Source organism: Platichthys flesus, chromosome 7 (assembly GCF_949316205.1).
Source record: "Platichthys flesus chromosome 7, fPlaFle2.1, whole genome shotgun sequence".
Taxonomy (NCBI): domain Eukaryota; kingdom Metazoa; phylum Chordata; class Actinopteri; order Pleuronectiformes; family Pleuronectidae; genus Platichthys; species Platichthys flesus.
Window position 1 is genome coordinate 11,834,843 of NC_084951.1, and position 20,824 is coordinate 11,855,666.

The window sequence follows — 20,824 nt, forward strand, 5'->3', positions numbered from 1 at the left end:
GAATAACGGATAAACACTACGGTCAACACATTTCAGCAACATATTATATTTCTTTTAACCGCTCCTGTGCACGTGTAGGGATCAGACATTGTGCGTAGCTGGCAACGATGCTTGGCGTTGTGTTTGACACCGGAGCCACATCACAGCAGCGGCAGGAGTCAGGTGGAGTCCCGCTTGTCGCGTCTCGACCATGTGACTCTTAATTCCCATGAAGTGTCGGAACATTGTCAGACAAAGGCTCCCTGTTATCCGGCCGGCACAGATGGGTCACCGACGCCGAATTTGCCTGTAGAGACAAAGGAGGACTCTAACCGTAAGAGCAAAAACTCAGGAGAAGTGGTTGCCCCCACCCAGCGACCTCCGCCCATCCCCCATAGCCATCATCCCCATCATCCCTCCATCCCAGCGGGATGGAGAGGGGCGCGTGCAGCAAGTGTGCCTCTCAATTTCAGGCCAGCAACGCTTGTTTCTTTTCATATTTTTTTAAGCAGAACATGATGACGACTCCACATTTGAATTCTGCACTTCATTTTGTCCATTTCAAGTTGTAGAAGATCAAATAAAATATATCCTGCATGTGCAGATAGCGGAACCACATGCAAGTCAATGTAAACTGCAGTAAATATTCATATCCCATTGGCCCATAAAAAGGAAAACAAATCCCACATCATATGTAAGTAAGTCATAGTTAGGTAAAAAACAATATAAAGATTACAAGCTACAACAATGTGAGTACAACGTTGGCTGCAAACTTTATTGTAATGTCAGTGAACTTCAAATCCCTTGGATAGCGGTTTTCCTTTGTTTCATACACTTGGAGCATTTATATTTTTATAAAATATACACTTTTATTTTTGCCAACTTGTCACCATGCATGTGAGAATAAAAGGTTATTCTAAAGATGTTAACATTCTCACTGTGCGCTTTACAGTGTGTTGTTCTAATCGACGGGGCCATGAGGCAGCGTGCTTCTCCAGACAAACACCTTTCATCTCCATGCGTCATGCGGACTGAGCTTTGTGTTTCGTCATCACCATATATAGCATTGGTAAACAAGTACTTTATGATGGCGTGGACGCTGAAATATCCACGCATTCAGGCTATAGAAAACAAATGCAACACGGAGTTAGTGAACGGGGAGGGGGGAAGGGGGGGGGTTGGTTTGTTTCGGTTGGACACTAACATGGACCCACAACAACTCGCATGCAGATGGGATACCCACGCTTATACTGCTTGGAGATCATGTGTCTTGGCTTGTAAAGTGTATTGTGTGTGTTAGTGTGTGTGTGTGTGTGTGTGTGTGTGTGTTTGTGTGTATGTGTGTGTGAGTGTCTGTGTCTGTTTGTGAGTCGGTGGGTGTGCATGTGTGTGTGCATGTGCTTATGGATGAGGGATGGATCTACGATTGGACATGGAGATTGGCTCCTCGGGATGCTGGTGTGGTGAGCAGGAGGAGTGCATGTGTGTTGGGGGGGGCGGCTCGGTGGGTGGGGTGGAAGGGTCGGTAACAGACAGCCATCTGGTCTCCGTGGCGCGTGCTGCACGCGTGGTTCCCCTGAGTGCAGTGGCATTTGGTGGGTCGTCCTGTCTCTGCAGTTTTTATTTAAAAACCTCAAAGATAGTTTGATTCCTACTTTAAAGGGCACAATACTTTTGGTTATGAACTACTTTGAGTATTGTACCAAAGTATTGTGTGTGCTAAATGTCACATGAGTTTAAAACCAGGGTATTTTTACTGTATATGTGCGATGGCTAATGGGATTGAAGAACATGCAACCTCTGGTTATCAGCCCCCACCGCCCTGCATGCATGCGTCAGTGGCTGGCAGCAGGGGGACACTCCCTACAGGTAGCGACTCCCCCCGGCTGAAACTGCATAAAACGTCATATGCAAAACTATTGTTGTCTAAATCTAGTAGCAGATGTTATATGAAAGTAGCGTGGCTTGGGTATGTGATTTAAGAGTCTGTATCTCCACAGACACTTTAAACGCACGCAAGCGTGACCCCTATGCCAGCAATGTATGTACTGCACCCTGTTCTCAGTGTGCTGTTTATTCTTTAAATGTTTCAAATATTCAGCATTAAATGATTTAAAAACTGATCAAACAAAATGAGTTCATGATTAATAATAAAACTGTAAACTGTAATTATATACGATACAACCTCAGCACTGAACAGCAACAGGAAAGAAGCAGGCACATGCTTCTTCAGACAAACTGAGACTATTGTTACCCATAAACATAAAATTTGGTTTATTCTGTTACGTTTCATCAGTAGCTCACTGAATATTTACATTCTATTAACCCTATGCTTTTCCCCAACCATATACAGCCAAAGTATTGGTGCGTAATTACGCGCCAGTTATTTGTATTCAATAAATAAACAACATGATTTTCCATCTATATATGAGAATAAAGGACTAATATTGACCCAAGTTGTTTACTTTTTAACAGTATCTTAATTTGGAGAGTGCAGATTTTTATTTGGTGAATGGGTATTCGGTGCGTCCAAGCCTCAGGCTTCTTTACGCACAGTTTTCTTCAGCTTGGAGGCACATTTTGTTTGATTAGATCGATGGATCTTACCGCAGACACGCACTGCAGTTGTCACGCTTGGATTAGAGCAGAAGACAGATGGTTATCATTCCCAAATGTGAGGCACTGGCGTTGTTTTCATCGTATACGTAGTCATTTCAAGTCGTTTTGTGTCGGCTTGGGGGCGTACCCATGACGCACGAGGACCGAAGCCTTGGACCTGGATAAATACCGCGGCTTTCGGCAGTTAGAGTCACTCTTCTCCCAGATTTGTCCTCCGAACACTTCTCTGGCACAAAGAAGACCCTGAAAATGTCTCCAAATATGACTTGTGAAGCTCTCCCAGCTTTTTCTCCACGAGTAACTGTGGCCAAAAGAAAACAGGCTCTTGAGCTCCGAAAGGTATGTGAAGTCACTGTATTTTGTTTCGTTATTTCAAATGTTTTTCCCCATTTATTCCTCTTGATATAACGAATGGATACTAAACATCATTTGTACTTTTCAGACTATGAAACCTCTGATGGAAAAAAGAAGGCGCGCCCGTATCAACGACAGCCTTAACCACCTGAAAAACCTCATCCTTCCCCTCACAGGCAGAGATGTAAGTTATAATGTCAATTCAGGATATGCAATATATATGGTTTTCACATATACTAACATCAAGGTTTCGTTAAAAATGATGTATTAACCCTGTTCTTTTTATAATTTCCTTCCAGAAGACTCGCTATTCCAAGCTTGAGAAAGCCGACATCCTTGAAATGACTGCGAGGTTCCTCAGCGACATCCCCCCTGTTAACAACAAAGGTGAGATATAGTTCTGCTTGTTTGCAGATACACAGTCGATTTGTATTTTATTTTAACATTGTTTTTGAACAACAAAACTAACGTTTCATTGTCCTTTCAGATTCCGCAGACAGTTACAAAGAAGGCTACAAAGCCTGCCTGCAGCGCGTCTCCGCTCTGCTTCCCAAAACGAGCCTGGATCAAGAAGCGTGCCAGCGAGTGAACTGCTTCGTTCAGCAGTCCATGTCCGCCACCGTCTCCCCATCCTGCCGGAACTGTTGCGCCCAGAGCTCCAGGAGCCTCCCTCAGATCCAACAGAGACTCCTGAGCCTTAAATCCAGCTTCAGCTCCAGACTGGAGACTCAGACCCGCAGCAGCAGCGCAGTGGCTCCGAGCCTCGCTCAGCCAGGCCCGCAGCCTGTCAGCGCCGCCATGTGGAGACCTTGGTAGATCTCTCAACTTCAAGAAACCGGGTCTCAACAAAGCCTGCGGAGAGACTTTGCTGAGACTACATAATTCACATGAAGGCAACGTGTACAGAAGGTATCACTTGTAAATATACACAGTGATTTGATGCGTCGTTTCCGAGGATGAAAAGCTAGAATTTTCATCGTTAAATCGTAATGATTGAGTATTATATACTTACGTTTTGCGCACAAGTCTTTTGTCCTGTATAAGTTGACAAGGTTAGACAGTCGTATTTTTAAATCTGCATGTATGTATACGTTAAATATTTAGTCCTATTCGTGGACTAAATGATTAAGGGCTGTTGAAACAGCCCTGTAAGACCCAAAGGGTCAAAGTATGTATGAATTTGCACCATATTCAGTTTCCTGAGTCTGTGCAGATGACCATTGTAGACACATTATGTGTCTCTGTTGTATCTCTGTTGGGATGTGTTCTATTTTTGCTATTGTCAGCAAATGTTGTATATATGCTATATTAACAAAAATAAACTACGATGTCGTGGTAAGATGCTGTGTTGTCTATTTGTTTTCACTTTAATGTGAGAATACTGGTCTTTACGCGTGCGTAATTACGCATTTTGGACGCTCTTAAGGCTACCTTAAAAAGAGGGAAACACTGTTATAGTTGGATAGACTGAATGTCATTTGTATGGAAAATAGTTGACACACAAAAACAAGTCACAACAAATATCACAAACTAACTAAAAACACGTTTTATGCATCCTCCACCTAAAAATAGGTGAACAGAGACTCACGTCGATTCCACTAGACTCTAAATTCAACTTTGGTGCAAGAACAATGACGCGTAATGTCTCCCTATATGATGGGCAGAAGCAGGGGCCCATACATCTGCTAAGCACAGCTCAACACAATAAAAACCGTTGGCCTGCCTGGTGGATGCTGAGGTCAGAGGCGCCCACAGCAGGCAGCTTGAAACACTGCCCCGGCTCTGATTACAGCATTATATTGTTAAATGTGGTCTCTGCTGCCCCCATCTGGCAGATGTAGACACTGACACCGGCTGTGTTTCCTACTTCTCTTGCTAATCTTCCCCGTTTACTTCCTTCAAAGGTTACGGTCACTACGGAACATCTCATTTGTATTTGCCTATTCTTAGATATTTTAGCTCCTTGGCGCAAACCATTATTCTAGCGCTTCTAAGAACTCTGTGCTTTACTCCGGGATGAGTCACTACCCAGAGAGACAGTGAACACAGCGGCTGCTGAACACCGGATGAGTCCGATCTTCCCCTCACGTCACACCAGAACAAAGAGACCAGAGAGCTCATCACCGCCACCACCATCATCAGCAGCAGCAGCAGCAACATGACGGCACCGGAGTCGCGCGGGGCAGCATCCTCCCTCCAGTTGTGCAGGTAGGACGTTTGATACGACTCGATCCCGGATGTGTGAGCAGCCTTCACATTCGTATAACGTGCGACCGGCGAGAACACCGGCGTCATCGCGTGAGCGCTCCTCAAAGCACAAGGTAATCCGCTCCATGCCCTGCGGTAACACACAGACACCTTCATGTGTCCACACTGTGGTCCACACAGACACTGCGGCTCGGTCCCAACCGGATCCACAGGGTCGGATCATGTGAATCAGGCACGGGGGGGTTCAGCCCTAGCCGCGGTGCGCACGGTCTGACTAATGTCGCCTGCTTGATGACCTCAAGCGCCGGTAGGACGCGCTGAAACTACCAAGGACACGTCGAGTTCGCCTTTCAAAGTTTAATTTCATGGCTTTTGAGCTTGAATATTATGGTTCCTGTAAATGATTTGTCTGGGACATGTGGCTAATAACCCCAGTGTGTAGCCGATCCATTGTTATTATTCTGAAAAGACAATAAAAAGGAAGAACATTGTAGTTAAAGATTACAGCTCTGAGCGACAAAGTTGAAGTGACTGGTTCCAATTAAAATACCGTTGCAATGAATGGGCTTCATTTCCCAGCAGCACTCAGGGGTGTTGTCCCTGGGCTCGCCTGTAGGTGGAGGTATACACCTCTGTCACATTACACCATTTCTATCTTTACAGTACACCATAGACTGTATGTCTGTTTACACATCATATTGTTAATCATTGTGATGTAGAATAAGGATTTTAGAAATCCCTCATAGCTTTCACTATTCCTGAAAAAGTAACAATAATAAAAAACAATAATTGACTATTGGATTTACAGAAAATAGCCATTTTTTTATTTCAATAGGTTGTTTATTACTGTAAAAATATCAATAGTATGTAACAGTATTCAGTTTTACAGCCTTTTTTGTATATACATTATTTTACATTAAACAACAAGAATCTATAATCTAGTTTAGAACATTATATTGTATTCTCGTATTGAAATTAAAGAGTTGTTTGTGATTAGCTGTAACAATTTAGTATATAATTCTTTGCCGTACAATATTTTCACAGTCAGTGTTTGTTTTCAGATTAGAAAGTCTTTGTGAATGTGACCAGGCCTGCTGTTCACCAATGCCTGGCCCCACTTCCTGTCTTTGTGTGTATACGTTAAAATGACACAGTTCATGTAAACACCTCACGATCTTATGTGGCTTTAAAGCTGCATTTTAGTAAACAAAGTAATTTCTACTTTTCAACTCTTGTAGAACTAGTCAAATCAACGCCATGTAACTTGAGCAACAGCGCCCTCTGCAGCCAGAGTGGTGGTTGATCCTGTTGGGCTCCAACTCTGTCAGAGCTATTAAGTAGTTCTCATGTGGAGATGAAACAAAGCCTATCACTCTGTTGACTAGAAGACTTGTGGAATATTGAGATAAAAAATTATTGTCTTTTTAACTGACAGCCTATATATACAGTTCGGGATTAATCTTGAGCTCGCTGGGCCTAATCCTGGTCATCTAAGCTGCGACAGTCAGTCACACACTTCAAAGGAGATCGAACCCGCTCACCAAGTTCCATAGAGCAAGAAAAAACACGATTACATTTCAACTTGTTCTCGTATTGATCGTAGGATGTGTCAAATGTACGGTGGCAAATAAAATAGCAAATACACGCTATTGTTGATAATGTTTTTTAATAATTAAACTAAGGGTAATCAGCTAAGTGTGTGTCAATCTGTTCAAACACACAGTAATGCATTTGTGGGACCGATGTGTGTGTTTGACATTGGTGTATACACAGTTGTGTTTGTTTGTTAAAATACCTTTCTTACCTGGTATTGTAAGATTGTGTGGATAAATACAGTTCAGGCCAAGTGTTTGGTAAAATCCATCCCAGCACCATTAGATCTTTGTCCTTTGCTGTGTCCTCATTCCTGGAGCCTGGGACAGAAATGTACCCAAGATGTGTTTTTCTTAAGCTGCTTCACAGTTTTCACCACTGCTCTTCTCTACACAGGTAAAACATGGGGGAGGAACAGGGTTTCTGTTTAAAATTGTCTAAAATTGAATAATCTGAATTGTAGGCCTGAAAAAGTCTTAAATATGTTGAAGTATTAAATCCTGGGTCTTAAATACATTGAGGTATAGGTTTCAATTGTGTTAGGGTTCAATTAAGGCTACTTCTGCATACTTAACAATTTGGTGTCAAATCTGTCATACTTAACAAAGGTCTTTAAAAGTCTCATATTTAACATGTGGAAACCGGCAGAAACCATGGCGGGAAGATTATGAAGATGGATTTATGTGTTTGTTCAGGGGAGAACTCGGCCTCTTTGGTCAGTTGTGAGCTTTTTTTTCCTGGTGTCCTTGCTGCAGATCCCACTAACTATAACTAATGACGACTTTGAGGTGTAATGTGTGGGTGCTTCGATAGCCAATCATTGGAAACTGAAAGTCCTGGCCTGCACAGAAAATCTGTTTTTATTTTATATTTTACCACTTTGGCATATGCCTTAACTAATTTTAAGCAGTACACATGTTGCTCGGTTGTTTACACCTCTCGGACATGACCTCATAACTCAGTGAAGAATTCATTTCGGTTGTTTTTCATTTAAACCAACTCATACAGTATGAGGAAGTTTAGACTTTAATTAGCACTACAAGGGGATTATTATGCTGCACTGTAACAATATTTTGAAAGATTATCTGTTTGAAGGGCCGTTGGACTTTCAGACTATTGGGTATTTAGCCCTGGCATAGACTTCACCTCTAAATCAATTCTTTAACCAGATTTATGTGTGGGTGACTTTGCTTTTGTCCACACTAGCTTAATTTGTCTGTGGCAATCTTTGTGGAATATGGTCAACAGACAGGTCCTGTAATTTGTATAGTCAGTTTATTTTGTGATCTTGATCTTGTGTGACATATCTCTCTCTGTGTGTGTGCTGGTGTGTGTGTGTGTGTGTGTGTATGCACATACACTCAACCTCCAATGTACATAGACATGCCTACAAAAATAAAATAAACACTAGATATCATATTGTAGAGCCATAGAATAACAGTCTTTCCTGAACAAAAGTGCAGCTAGGAATATGTGACACTAGTCAGTCCTGTTTCTGTCCTTTAGAAGAAAGTGTGTGTGTGTGTGTGTGGGTAGCTGTGTGTGTGAGTGTGTGTGCGTGTGCGTGTGCAAGTGCGTGTGCGTGTGCGTGCTCATGCGCGTGCACGTGTGTGGGTGTGGATGTGTGTGTGAGGTCAAGACGGGTTTGCTCGGTCCCCTGCTGCGTCAGTGGGTGTGTTGTAGTTGTGATCCAGTTTGAACAGTCGTCATTAAGTCAGTAAGGGCGGGGTCAACCTTCCAGGTATAAGCTACTGTCGAGACCTGAATCCCCGTAGAGTCTGTGGATGTAGAGGCAGGAGAGGAGCTTGAAGTCAGAGGTGAGAGTCAGTCAGTCAGGTGCAGAGATGCAGTGTTTCAGACCTGTTCGGAGGCTGGGGGATGAAGTGGATAAGACAGCGGCGATGGTGAAACGTCTAAGTCAGAAAGTCAGCGGAGGTGTCAGGGAAGGATGGGATAGCTCCACATGTCAAATCAGCAGGTAGATTATCACACTGGGCTGGGATCACAACCACAGGCAACGTAGACATCACCACACGTGTGTAGTTAATATGACATCAGCCCATGAGGCACATGACAAACTTCATGATCACCATGCTGACACAAAGGGCACTTGTTAAAACAGAGGGAGGCACTGTTTTTAAATTTAAGTGGGATTGCAAATTAGCCATTGAATTGCACAGAAATAAATATTGTAATTGCTGGAATATTTTACTTTACTAAGCACTGAAACCTGTTTTATTTAGTGTTGCATTATCATACTTAAGTTATATTTATTTGTTTTTGGTTGCACGTATTTATATACATGTAATTTGTTAAATTTAAACTTCCATTTTGCCTTAGCAGTAAAAAAAATCTGTTGTTATTGCTCTCCGTCATTTTCGCTCTTTTTAAGAATAAAGCATCTATTAAGGCACCAGATCCGTTTTAAAAGTATCGAAAACCCTAAGCAATACCTCTCGCTCTCTCTGACACACACACACACACACACTAACACACAGGTTTGGGGAGCTTCCTTATTTTCTTTGTATTGACTTCCATTACTGTGGTCAGCCTAACAAAACGATTACCCCCAACCCTGATCATGAACAATTCATACCTAATCTTAACCTCTATTTACATCTTACCACTAACCTTAACTAAGACCTCAGAAATTATCTTTTGGCTAATCAGGGCCAAGATAAGTACAGGTTATCTCTCCATTTGAATCTATTTGAATCCGTACTCTAACTGCCACTGTGACTCAGACAGGACTGTCTCGTAGGTCTGAACTTTCACATTCATCTACACAAGGAACATTCTTCACCTTCCTGCAAATCTTAACTCTCTGATTAGTCAGATGTCAGTGTAACGGTGCATACCTGTGTGTTTGTAACCTCTGAGTCTGTGAGCAGATCAGACAGTAGTGGTAAGACTAGTTTGAGGAACGCACTGGAGAACAGGAACCAGCTGATGTACGTGACAGCGCACTGAACTCTGTCATAGATAATGATGCTGTGTGTTGACTGTATCTACAAGCACATCACTGGTCCCTTTGTCTACCTTTTGTTAACAAAAACCTGGTTTCATCAAACAGCCTTTCTTATGTTAAAGCTTAAATATTAAATATTGATCTAAAGATTCAATTAGATCAAATAAACTAACTAGAATTCACTCACATACCTCCTACAAGTCAAGAAGCCACATTTAAATTTACTGCCACCAACCCCTTCAGTATTTGTTAGCCTTATCATACTAACTAACCAACTACCTGACTGACTAACTAACTAACCATACACCTAAATATATAAAAAAAACTAACTAAGGTTAACTAACAAAGGCCCATGAAGGAAGTAATTAACCCATCTTCAGCCCTCCGTTGCAAGGTTCTAACTCAATCCTGTTTTTTAAAACCTATGCCCTGTCCGATGCTGTAAGAACAGCTTCATATCTGTGAAGGCTCAGTCCTCCATTTCACAGTATCTGCAGTGTTTGTCCACACAGAGAAGTGGACAAACACCTTCTCTGTTCACAGATGTACTAACACTGCAGATACCGTTTCTTCATTAGTTCTTCTAATGAGAAGTGGAAGGTTTTCAGGTATTTCACCTCTGTGGGTCTGAGGAGTTGGTGTCATAAACCATCTCCTCCTCTGTTGAGTGATGCTCTTCCCAGTTTGTCAAAGATGGCTTCTTTCACCCCTCTTTAAAACCATCTGCCTGCTCTGGCTAAAACTCGTTCCATTAGCATCCTCAAAAGAGTGTCCCTTGTCCTTGTTTTATAAAAATAAACTGCTGAGCCCATTCATGATGAACTGGCGCATCTATGCTGAGCCATCTGTTTATGTACTGGTTGTTTTATTCCTCAAGTCTAAGCAGTCCTTGTGCATCACCTTGCACAATCCACATTGCTTGGTTGGGTCTGTGGATCTTGTCCTCCATAAGAAGAACTTCCCTCTCAACGGTTTAAATGTGGGAAACAGGATGCCAAGAACTATTTTAACACAATATGTTAATAGCATACGTTTAAACCTACCATTCATCAGATCACACAGTTTATGCTAATCCATCTCCTCTTTGATGCAGGATCATGCGGCCTGATGACGCCAACATCGTGGGCAACGTCCACGGCGGCACTATCCTCAAGATGATCGAGGAAGCTGGTTGCATCATCGGCACGCGACACTGCAACACACAGAACGGGGTGAGAGATGAAAGTCAGCCCCAAAAAATCGTAATGTTTGTTGTTTCTTCCACATTGTCATTAGAGGTGAAAAGCTTTTAGAACTGCTCCCCCTTAACTTCATACGTTTACTAACTCAAACTGATTTATTCACCTTGTGACAGTTGTCTTTAAAATAAAAAAAAGAATACAACAGAGTTCCACAGTATAGCTTTTAAATCGTACCTGTCAAGATGCAGAACTATACGGAAATGCCTTTCACAAAAAAATGTATCATGTTTCATCACAATGTGTTTACTTAGCTACTGCATTCTCTGGCATGTCATACCAAGATCTGAGTTTCCTCAGTCTTCACATACTTTGTGCAAGGGGGATTTATCTTTTACAGACATCGTGGTTCCTTTGACTTATCTGACAGTACGTTCAAATGTTGATTAAGAGATTTTTACCTGGCTTTGCCCCAACAGCCTGATTGTTGACAAATTAAAAGAAGAGGAGACATGCTTCAGTTCACAACAAAACAACTGCGTTCACTAACAAGTAATATGAACATTGAAGTATATAGCGAGGACAAATAAGCAGGCAGGGTATTTACTCCAGGGAGATTCTATCATCTATCCCAATAGAAATTGGCAACTCTGCAACCGCAGGTCGTAGAGTAGAGGGTGATGAAAGCCTTGTTTACTAAAGGCATCTTTCAAAAAATATTTTTTTGTCGTTTATCTGTGCATGACATTTGTCGAAGGTTTAAGGTTTGCTGTTTCTCCTCTCCAGGACCGCTGTATGGCAGCTCTGGCTCGGGTGGAGAAGACAGAGTTCCTGTGCCCTGTGTTCATCGGCGAGGTCGCCCACGTCACGGCTGAGATCACGCACACCTCCCAGCACTCACTGGAGGTGCAGGTCGAAGTCATGGCGGAGAACATCCTCACAGGTGACTTATTGTGAAATGTTTATTGTGATAAAGTAAAAATATTTTAAAACATTTGTATTCAATTTAAAAGTGTGCATTAGATAACAGTTTGGCTTTTAAAACAGTTGACCATAAATCATGATTTACATATTGTTCTAGGAGTATTTCTATCTCACACAGAAGAAGTAATGTTGCTGAATAACCTTTTTTTAAAAGGAATTTACAGCAGACCCCAAACCACATATGTTCTAAAAAACAATAACAATCTGTCTATGTAAGACCTCCGTAAGACCTCTGTAAGTCTGTTGGTGCAGACTGTTTGGTCTAGACAAACAGTCTGCACCAACAGAAAATTCAACCGTTATTATTTTTATTATTTATAAGAGTGTACAGGGAGATGTAACTCTTGTAGCAGAGACGAAAGCCAGAAGTGGGGGAACGAGTCACTTGGGAAAATAAAATTCAACTGCATAACTCCCTCACTTCATCATTGTGATATTCTGCCATGTGATCAGTGGAGGGCAGCATACGATAAGTAATGCAGCTCGTAGCAGAAGCCTGAACGATTAGAAACCCTTTACAGGAGGAGCTGCATTTAGAGCTGAGACGGGGGAAAGAAACTCAGAGTCATGTTGGTGTCTGGTTTGAGTGATGCAGCCTATATCTTGTTAATTATTAAGATATGTGCAGCTTTAATGTGCGCCCATAGAAAAGCATGTACACACGCACGTACGTACACACGTACACACACACACACACATAAACAACACACACACACTAATAAACAACACACACACACACACACACACACACACACACACACACACACACACACACACACACACTACCCAGAGTCCCTTCAGTAAAGACACAGGGAGGATCAGATTGTGCTGACCTAGCGTTGTCTCTGAACCTTTAAATGCCAGGAGCAACAGAGATTCACTGACTGCCTGTAAAAACCAAATGCCACGTGCTGTACTGCAACTTCTTTGGTTCATATCCAGGTTGGATAGATGGCGCATGAACCTGTTAATACATGCAATGATAGACACACACAACATATCATTGAAGTGCTGCAACACCGGTGCAGCTTCTTGAGATGATCAACAGCAAAGCTCACAGGATTGTTTGTTATTTTTGTTTTTTTAAAGGAATTTGAAATGAAGAGGTAGTTTGGCATTAAAGCAACACGTCCCTCTTCCATTTCAGTCGATTCAGGAGAGTGACTAATAGAGGATGGAAGTGAGACAGGAAGAAAAATGGGAGGAGATAACTAGTCAGACATATCAATGGGCAGAAAGACAGCTGAGAGAATGAAAGAAAGAGGAAGCAAGATTGAGAGTACGGAAGAGACGGAAAAAAGGATGAAGGAAAGGAGGTGTGAGAAACAAAAGAAGTATCCCCTAGACAGCCGTTGCCCTAGCAACAGGCTTATACTGGTTGGTTGGTTGGCTGGTTGCTGGGCTGGAAGCAGGTTGATGGAGGCGGAGGCAGTGATATGAGATGACAGGTGGAGAGAAGTGGATGTACGCACAGGCGTCTTCACAGGCAGCCCACTATAGTGCATGGGCCCACCAGGAAGGACCTCAGTCTGGAAGAGAGCTGATTGACAGAATACACTCAAGGCTCAAGACTCTAGTCATGGTGCTGCAAACTGTATTTAGCCAAGAGTTTTTTGTAAATTACATTGATTTTTGGCACATTAGATTTAATGTTGGCGGTTGTGGCTCAGGAGGTAGAGTGGTTTGTCCACTAATCTAATTCTGCATTCGAAAGTGTCCTTGGGAAACATACTGAGCCCCAAAGTTCCCCTGATGGCTGAGCAGACAGTGTTCTATTGATAGAAATTGAAATTGCTGCAGACAGATGGCACTGTATGACTGTAAAGCACATTGAGTGGTCATAATACCAATTCTCAGCTCCATTATTTGATCAGAAAATGACAGGTATGTAGTTTAAGTCATTAGCAGATTGAACAACACTCTCCCAGTTCCATGATTGCACAGCTTTGCATGTGAGAGCTCAAAGAGGAGTAAGCAGCTCCCAAGTCTAGGTGCAGGTTCACTGTCAGGGCAGTGTGGGTGTAATGAAGACGAGGAGCTCATGCTCGTGTCGAGAGCAGGCGCAGAGGTGAGTTCCTCCGGGAGGACAAAACATCCCCTCGAGCTCTCCAGAGGCTGCGTGGGCCAACCACAGCATCTGGGACGGGATTTGCTCACGTAACAGCCCAAATGATATGTACCAGCCCTGCCGTCACCCTGATTCAGATTAAATGGCATCATTTTTTACTCAAACAAAACAAAAACATGACAACACACGTTAACCCCTGTGTCCCACTTTGAGGAAATAGAATAGAATACAATGTTCAAATTATTCTCCTGTACCGTGTGGTGTGAGCGGATGACTGTGTGTCCTCAAGTCAGGCACACACAGCCAGCGTTGACATTAAAGGGGAGCCAGAGGAGGCTGCAGCTGGGTGGTCTATTTGTTCATAGCTATGGGATGTAGGTCATATGTGGGAAAATGTATGTTTGTGTGCATTTGAGATGACACAGCTGTTAATCATTACATACGTATGGACGTCTCTGTTTCTATGGAGTTTTTTTTTATCTAAACCTCAGTTCCATCGTCCATTCTTACAGAATGTAGGATTTGGTAGAGCGCATCTTTTGATTTGTCGCATATTTAGGTTTTAGACCTGTGAATTTGCACAGGAGCTAACAGCAATAATGGAGGAAAAAGCAGAGGTTAGTTGTGTTTTTCCACTCTGCACCGAGATGCATGTTTGTGTGTCTGCGTGTGTGACACAGTATGCATATGCACTGTATTGTATACAAGGATGTGTGTGCATGAAGATATATGTGTGTTTTCATCGGTGTTTGGCCCTTTAAAAGGTTCCTGCAGGGCCGAGGGGGAAGAGAAGATAACGGGAGCAGACATTATTTGCTTCTGTCATGTCGTCTTAGCGTCAGGCCTCACACACTGTGGCCCAGTCCGATACAAACACCAAGTGGATGTACCTGCACACATGCACCGACACGACGTGCGCACATACCCGACTCCCTGGCATATGCGAATGTGCAGCGACGACCTGTGTGCCGACCTGATCTGTGCACACTGACACATTCTGCACAGAAAAAGTCACATAACCTACCCCCCACACACACACACACATATACACACACACATATACACACACACACACACACACACACACACACACACACACACACACACACACACACACACACACACACTTCTTTCTAAAGGACAGTAACAGGACTGACTAGTGTCACATGATCCTAGCTGCACTTTTGCTCAGTAAAGATTGTTATTCTTTGGCTCTAGAATATGATATCATGTGTTTATTTTTATTTCTATGCATGTTTATCTACATTAGAGGTTGAGTGTATGTGCAGCCATGCATGCTTTTACAGCTTTATTCATATGTAAGTGTGCATGCGTCTGTGACAGTATATTACACTCTGAGCATGCGTGTTTGTTTTTATATATTCATGTTTATTTCACGTGTGTGTGCGTTTGTGTGCGCGTGTTGGGGGGAGGAGGCAAGCACCCAGGTTCAACAGTCAGTCAGGCAGCATCTCGTCAGGCAGTCCTCAGTCACGGCCCCCCAGGGGAAGGCTGCCTACTGTGTGCACGAGCCGTGATGATTGTCCCCGCTGGGGGGGATGCACATGCGCACTCACAAAGAGACCGACACACACGGCAGCACACACAGATTTGCATATACAGATATATGTTCAAACATGCATGTAAGTACAGTACACTCACATTCAGTGTCTAGAAAACTGCACGCAGCCACATAAACGCAAAACGGATACACACAATATACACTTTACACGTACGCACACACATGGACACACACATTCATCAAGATCTGCAGATATGAGGAGAAAAAAGCACTGACTACCTTAATGTATGAATAGCGCAGTTACACGCAGAAGCAGAAATCTCACAGAGGTAATAATGCTTGTAACGCATGCACACTCAGGCGCACATTTGCATAAAGACAGCATAGACAGAACGTGCCCCCTCAACACAAACACAGACACACACACACACAAACACACACACACACACACACACGCATGCATGCATAGGCAGAGCTGAGAGCAATGCATTGTGGGTTAAGGCTTAAAACAAGCAGGACAGTTCCTGCCATGATCCTGGTGGGTCACACAACTGCACCGTTGTGGGAATACACACACACGACCACACACACACATACGAACACACATCCACATACAACCTTTTAAGATAATAAATATCATATATTATAATTGTCAGGATTTTATTTAGCTCTAAAGCCTTTTGCACTTAAACAAGATTATTTGTGGTTTTTTATGTAATCATTCATTGTGTCAGTTACACCCACGGCAACATTTTAGGCTAGGTTGACTTTTGTAGCAGAGCAAATAGCCTGAGGGCAGATCTGAGGTCTATAACTGCAACAGTACTCTCATGCTAAACACAACAGACCACGGTTTGTTTAGAGTCACTGTGAAACTTTTCAACTGTGGACTTTTTGTTCTCCCATTTTAAAATCTGGTTAAAAAAGTGAGGAGCTCACTATATCAATACTCAGCGCTGAGTCTCATAAACCTAAATATACAATAATGTTGATGTGCACTGTCAGAAAGCTCTGTCACATAACTGTACTCCTGGCCTGATTTCATTTCTCCCTGTCAGGATGTAGCATCCCACAGAGCAACTGTAATGTAGTTAAAACTAATGGAGCCTTGGCTCAGCACAGTGGAAAATGTGGTTTTGCACACGGGGATCCAGCACTGAGGATGAATCTCTCGGCACTGTCACTGAGCCTGGAACACGCTGTTCAGGAAGGAGAAAGGGAAACAGGGGGGTTCTGTTTGGGAGGAAGAATGAAGGGTATAGTGGGTTGCAGACAAACGGGAGAGCAGAGGGGTGAACGGGTAAAAGGCAGCAATAAATCAAGTGAAAGTGCTTGAGGTGAAAGAAATGGATGAAGGTGGAGTGCACAGAAAGGTTGGAGCAAAAAGAGAGGGAGAGGAACAAGAAGGTTATATTAAAGATCTTAGAGCAGTTTAGGCTGAGGTTTTGGCATTTTGGAGATTTCAAGAACAGGAATAAACAAATACTCTTTCCTCTTGAGCACCCAGACTCAAATCCCCCCCCCCCCCCCCCCACCCACACACACACACACACAAAATGCTTTAACTTATAATGTTGTTTGGAATGGACTGTTGTTGTTTGGAATGGACTGTTCCCTGGAACTCCTTCAGAATGATTCCTTGTCACAAGTTAATCCTCCTTAAACAGTTCTACAAAGTACTGTCGTTTTTTTATTGTCTCCACACTGAATGTTGTGTGCAGAGAATTTCATTTAAAGTGTATGTTGCAGAGTAAAGTTTGTAAACTGTATTCATCTTGTCTTGGTTTATCTGTCATGACAGTCAATGCTTTTCATAAAATGAAGCTAAAATTGCTTTATTACTGTTCAAATGTTTGGCTTGTTATGTAAGTTTGATTGATTGACTTAACTGGTGTTATATATTCATACGTTGAAAGTCTGCTTTTTAAGAGGTCAGTTTAAATTTCATGCCCAAGCTCACAACTTTTCAAAATAAAACACCTGTAACTCAGCTCAATATATAAATCATTGCATCAACAAAATAAGCAATGTGCTTTAACTATGAAGACAAACATCAAACAGGAAGTGATTCTGTAAATGTTGTTGCCATGACGGAGATCAGCACCTGTTACTCAGAGTGCGTTTAAAAACACTCTGCTGGTTGCTGGTTTGGCTCCTGCTTCTGTTTGTGTTTATACCTGATTTACTGTGATCAGCGGAAAGTTTTATATTTTTTGGTTCGTCAGATAAAGCGGATTTCTCTTATCCCTCATCTAACTGCCAGATTTTATGGGCCTGTGCTTTCCATTGTTGCAATGTTTAAATCGTTATTTTTCATTACAGCCTATTTTAAAATGTTTTTCATGCTTGCTGACAACATATTTCCTGTAAAATTCGGCTGGACTGTCTGATGTGTAAAATCCTGCTCACATGCAGGTTTCTTCTCGTGGGTTCATGCCCTGCTGTAAATCTGTCACACAGTCATGTTCCACAAATACAACATACATTTTAGGATGGAAAAGTGCCTTCCACTGCCAAGTACCCGTCATCAGAAGAGCCACAGTTCCCTCTTGCATTCATGGAGCTCCTGGTTTTAAAGCTAGGAGAGACTTGACAAACCATGATGCACAGGGTCACTATGTTTGCGTTGTGTTTCTTCAGCGTTCTGCCAGGGAGTGGAAATCTGACTGAGCATATTTGTGGAGCTTGTGTTCAGTGTGGTCACAGCCAAATTCTTATTCTTATCTCATTCACACAATTCATTAATGCTAACTAAGTAAGCCAGCTGTCCTTCCTGGTAGTTGAGCCTCCTCCATGGTGGCTTATTTTTGTTTTTCCACAATGGCTTGTCACGTAGAAACAAACACATACAATAAACCAGTTTCTCAGTGTAGAAAAATTAACAGATCTGAGGGAAATAATCTACATGTTAAAGTTTTAAGGTGAATGTAGACATTGTTTGTTTCCCTTTAACAACTCGCATGATACTGTGAAGTCTAAGCACTGTGAAGGTAACAAGGGTGCAGGCGATAACATGATCAAACACTGTCTCATTTGCTACAGAGGGATTTCAAATTCAAAGCCAGTGCCCTTGTTACTTTCTGGTGAAAAAAGGTTATCAGCCAGACTTGGAATGGTTCTTAGCTGACCGGTTCATTCCAGTGCTTCCCCCTCCAGTCTTTGTCTCTCTTTCTTTCTCTCTTTCTCATTCCTCCTCTTCCTCCTTCCGTCCTAAACACAGTTCCCTTAAAGGGTCCAGCAGGAGCTAATAATAGACCAGAGTCACTCTGTCTTGGTAGAGTCAAGGATATGTAAATATGCCTCCCTTTCTCCTCTGGGCAACTTCCTGGTTGCTGGCAAGGGCGGGAGCCAATGAGTGGAGGAGGAGGAGAGAAGTGTGGTCGGCATGGTAACGCGACTCGGCTGTCTGCATGGTTTTAGCTTGGGTGTAAAATGCAGATGTTAACTAGCCAGCTACCCCCTCAGTCTTCCTTCAACTTCACACTTCCCTCTGCAAAGTCTCCTTCACAGTGACACCACAATTCTCCTTTTTCATTTAATTATTTTTAGTTCATGACATGTCCTACATTCATTTTCGGTCCGTGTTGATGCGCTGCACATGTATATGCTTGTAGACCATCCATCCCAGTGAAACTACCCTCTCAGTTAATCAGATGGTGCAGCCTCAAGTAAATAGCCTCTAACACATACAGACAGTGAGTTAATTTCAACCTGATGGCCCTGTGCTTTCTTTAATCAGTGCGCCTCCCTTGCATGCCATAATAAACACAACCCCCCCCCCCCCTCTCTCTCTGTTAGGAAATAAGTGAAAAAGTGTAGGCAGAACAGAGCAGATATCACTATGACAACCTCTGCGCCTGATTGCTATGAGATGTGATTTCCACGAGTTTTGTACATTGATCTTATGGTTCTTATCTTTCTTTAAGAAGGAAGAGCTCATGCTACAGCCTCCAGTGTTTTATGATCTATAAGGAGAATGATATGATGATTCTGGATCCACCTGATCTGTATCCAGAATTTATTGGGTCATGCCCCACCCCTCCTCAAATTGTTTGTAAACATTTTTTTTACGTAATTTTGCATCCTGCAATACTTATGATAAAAACATTGGTTGAGGTAAAAATATTACTTAATATCCACAAATGCACAAGTCACATTTAACTTTAACTTTAAATACCTAATATCTAACCCAATGGGGTCATTTATATATATAAAAAAGAAACCAAACAAATCCCCCAAATAAGCTCCAAAAATAAGCATTGTTAACTGACCTTAGAAATTTCTTTAAATTATAACAAGTCTCTTTTCCTTAGTTTAAATCTGATCTATAATAACATCTCAAACTATCAACAGCTTTATTCAATAAGGAAGAAAAATAAAGCTTACGTTGACAAAGCTATCAACCCACAATATAAACACATTTATATTTTGCTGGACTGAATGAAAGCTGTCTTTTTGTGTGAAATCTGTTGCTTTTCCCCTCAATTGACAGACTCTGGTTTATTGCTTGTTTAAAAGTCCTCATGAAAACCATTGTAATCTTCACAGAAGAAAACACCTCTAATAATAATGTGTCAACCGGAAAAACAATGAATGTCACAACTTCTTTGTTTGTACAGAGAATTTGAATGAGTGAATTTGTATTCTACCCATTTTATATTCAGAGTAAACAAATGCAGACAATTTGGGATTAAGAGAGATCAGGCTAAACCTTCTGCAAACCTCCTTATAATGGGTTAAGCGAATGTGAGCTTTGAACAGGCATGTAATTATTGTCTTTGAATATTTTCCTTGTTTGTATTCTTTCCCTTTGTTGGCAAGAGAAAGCTAATGTTTGGACAGCACCAACGGCTTTGTAAAATTGTTTTGTCTTGTGGTGTTGTGTTAATAAGTGTTTGTCTTGAAAACAGCAGTTTCTAAACGGTTTGCTCCATTGTTGTTTTATTCAAAAGAAACATCAAATACATCAAATGCATGTCAGTTTATTCGGTACCCGATTCCACGCTGACATTTTCCCGGGAAAAATAATTCAACCTTATTTCTCTGTGACCTCAGGTACAAAGAAGCTGGCCAACAAGGCGGCGCTGTGGTACGTTCCCTGCTCTCTGAAGAATGTCGACAAGATTATGGAGGTCCCGCCCATCGAGGTACATCCATTCTGACCTTAGCAGACAGCTGTTTGGCATTTTACCTGTCAGCAGCACTCTCTCTATCAGACTCTCCCTCCTCCATATGTAGAAGAAGTTACACGGGAAGTCGAGGAGAGCGGATCCTTTGGGTCAAAACAACAATGACATTTAACACTGTGAAAAAGTCCCATGTGCTCCTCTTGTTCGTCTTGAAACACAGTG

General features: G+C 42.2%; 2 protein-coding genes across 5 annotated transcripts in view; both read left to right on the top strand.

Moving 5' to 3' along the window:
* The first annotated feature begins 2,847 nt into the window (after positions 1-2,847).
* On the top strand, positions 2,848-3,826 carry LOC133957269 (transcription factor HES-2-like). Its single transcript, XM_062392762.1, has 4 exons — positions 2,848-2,937; positions 3,041-3,136; positions 3,252-3,339; positions 3,440-3,826. The coding sequence occupies exons 1-4, from the start codon at positions 2,848-2,850 to the stop codon at positions 3,766-3,768; spliced, it is 603 nt and encodes a 200-aa protein (XP_062248746.1). The 3' UTR covers positions 3,769-3,826.
* Positions 3,827-4,852: 1,026 nt separating this feature from the next.
* Positions 4,853-20,824, top strand: part of acot7 (acyl-CoA thioesterase 7) — a 46,870-nt gene continuing 30,898 nt past the window's right edge. For 2 of the 4 annotated variants that reach the window (XM_062391161.1, XM_062391162.1), the window contains exons 1-4: positions 4,853-5,160; positions 10,815-10,932; positions 11,686-11,842; positions 20,529-20,620. In XM_062391161.1, coding sequence (XP_062247145.1) covers positions 5,111-5,160; positions 10,815-10,932; positions 11,686-11,842; positions 20,529-20,620 — 417 coding nt within the window. In that variant the 5' untranslated portion in view covers positions 4,853-5,110. Of the gene's footprint in view, positions 5,161-8,562; positions 8,732-10,814; positions 10,933-11,685; positions 11,843-20,528; positions 20,621-20,824 lie in introns of those variants that run through there. The other 2 variants (XM_062391159.1, XM_062391160.1) reach the window with 1 other exon arrangement.

Bases quoted from the DNA above. Each gene is read 5' to 3' on its own strand.
- LOC133957269 (XM_062392762.1), top strand. From the start codon at position 2,848: ATGTCTCCAAATATGACTTGTGAAGCTCTCCCAGCTTTTTCTCCACGA. The intron at 3,137-3,251 runs GTAAGTTATAAT...ATTTCCTTCCAG, and splicing joins TTCCCCTCACAGGCAGAGAT to AAGACTCGCTATTCCAAGCT. The intron at 3,340-3,439 runs GTGAGATATAGT...TTGTCCTTTCAG, and splicing joins CCCCCCTGTTAACAACAAAG to ATTCCGCAGACAGTTACAAA.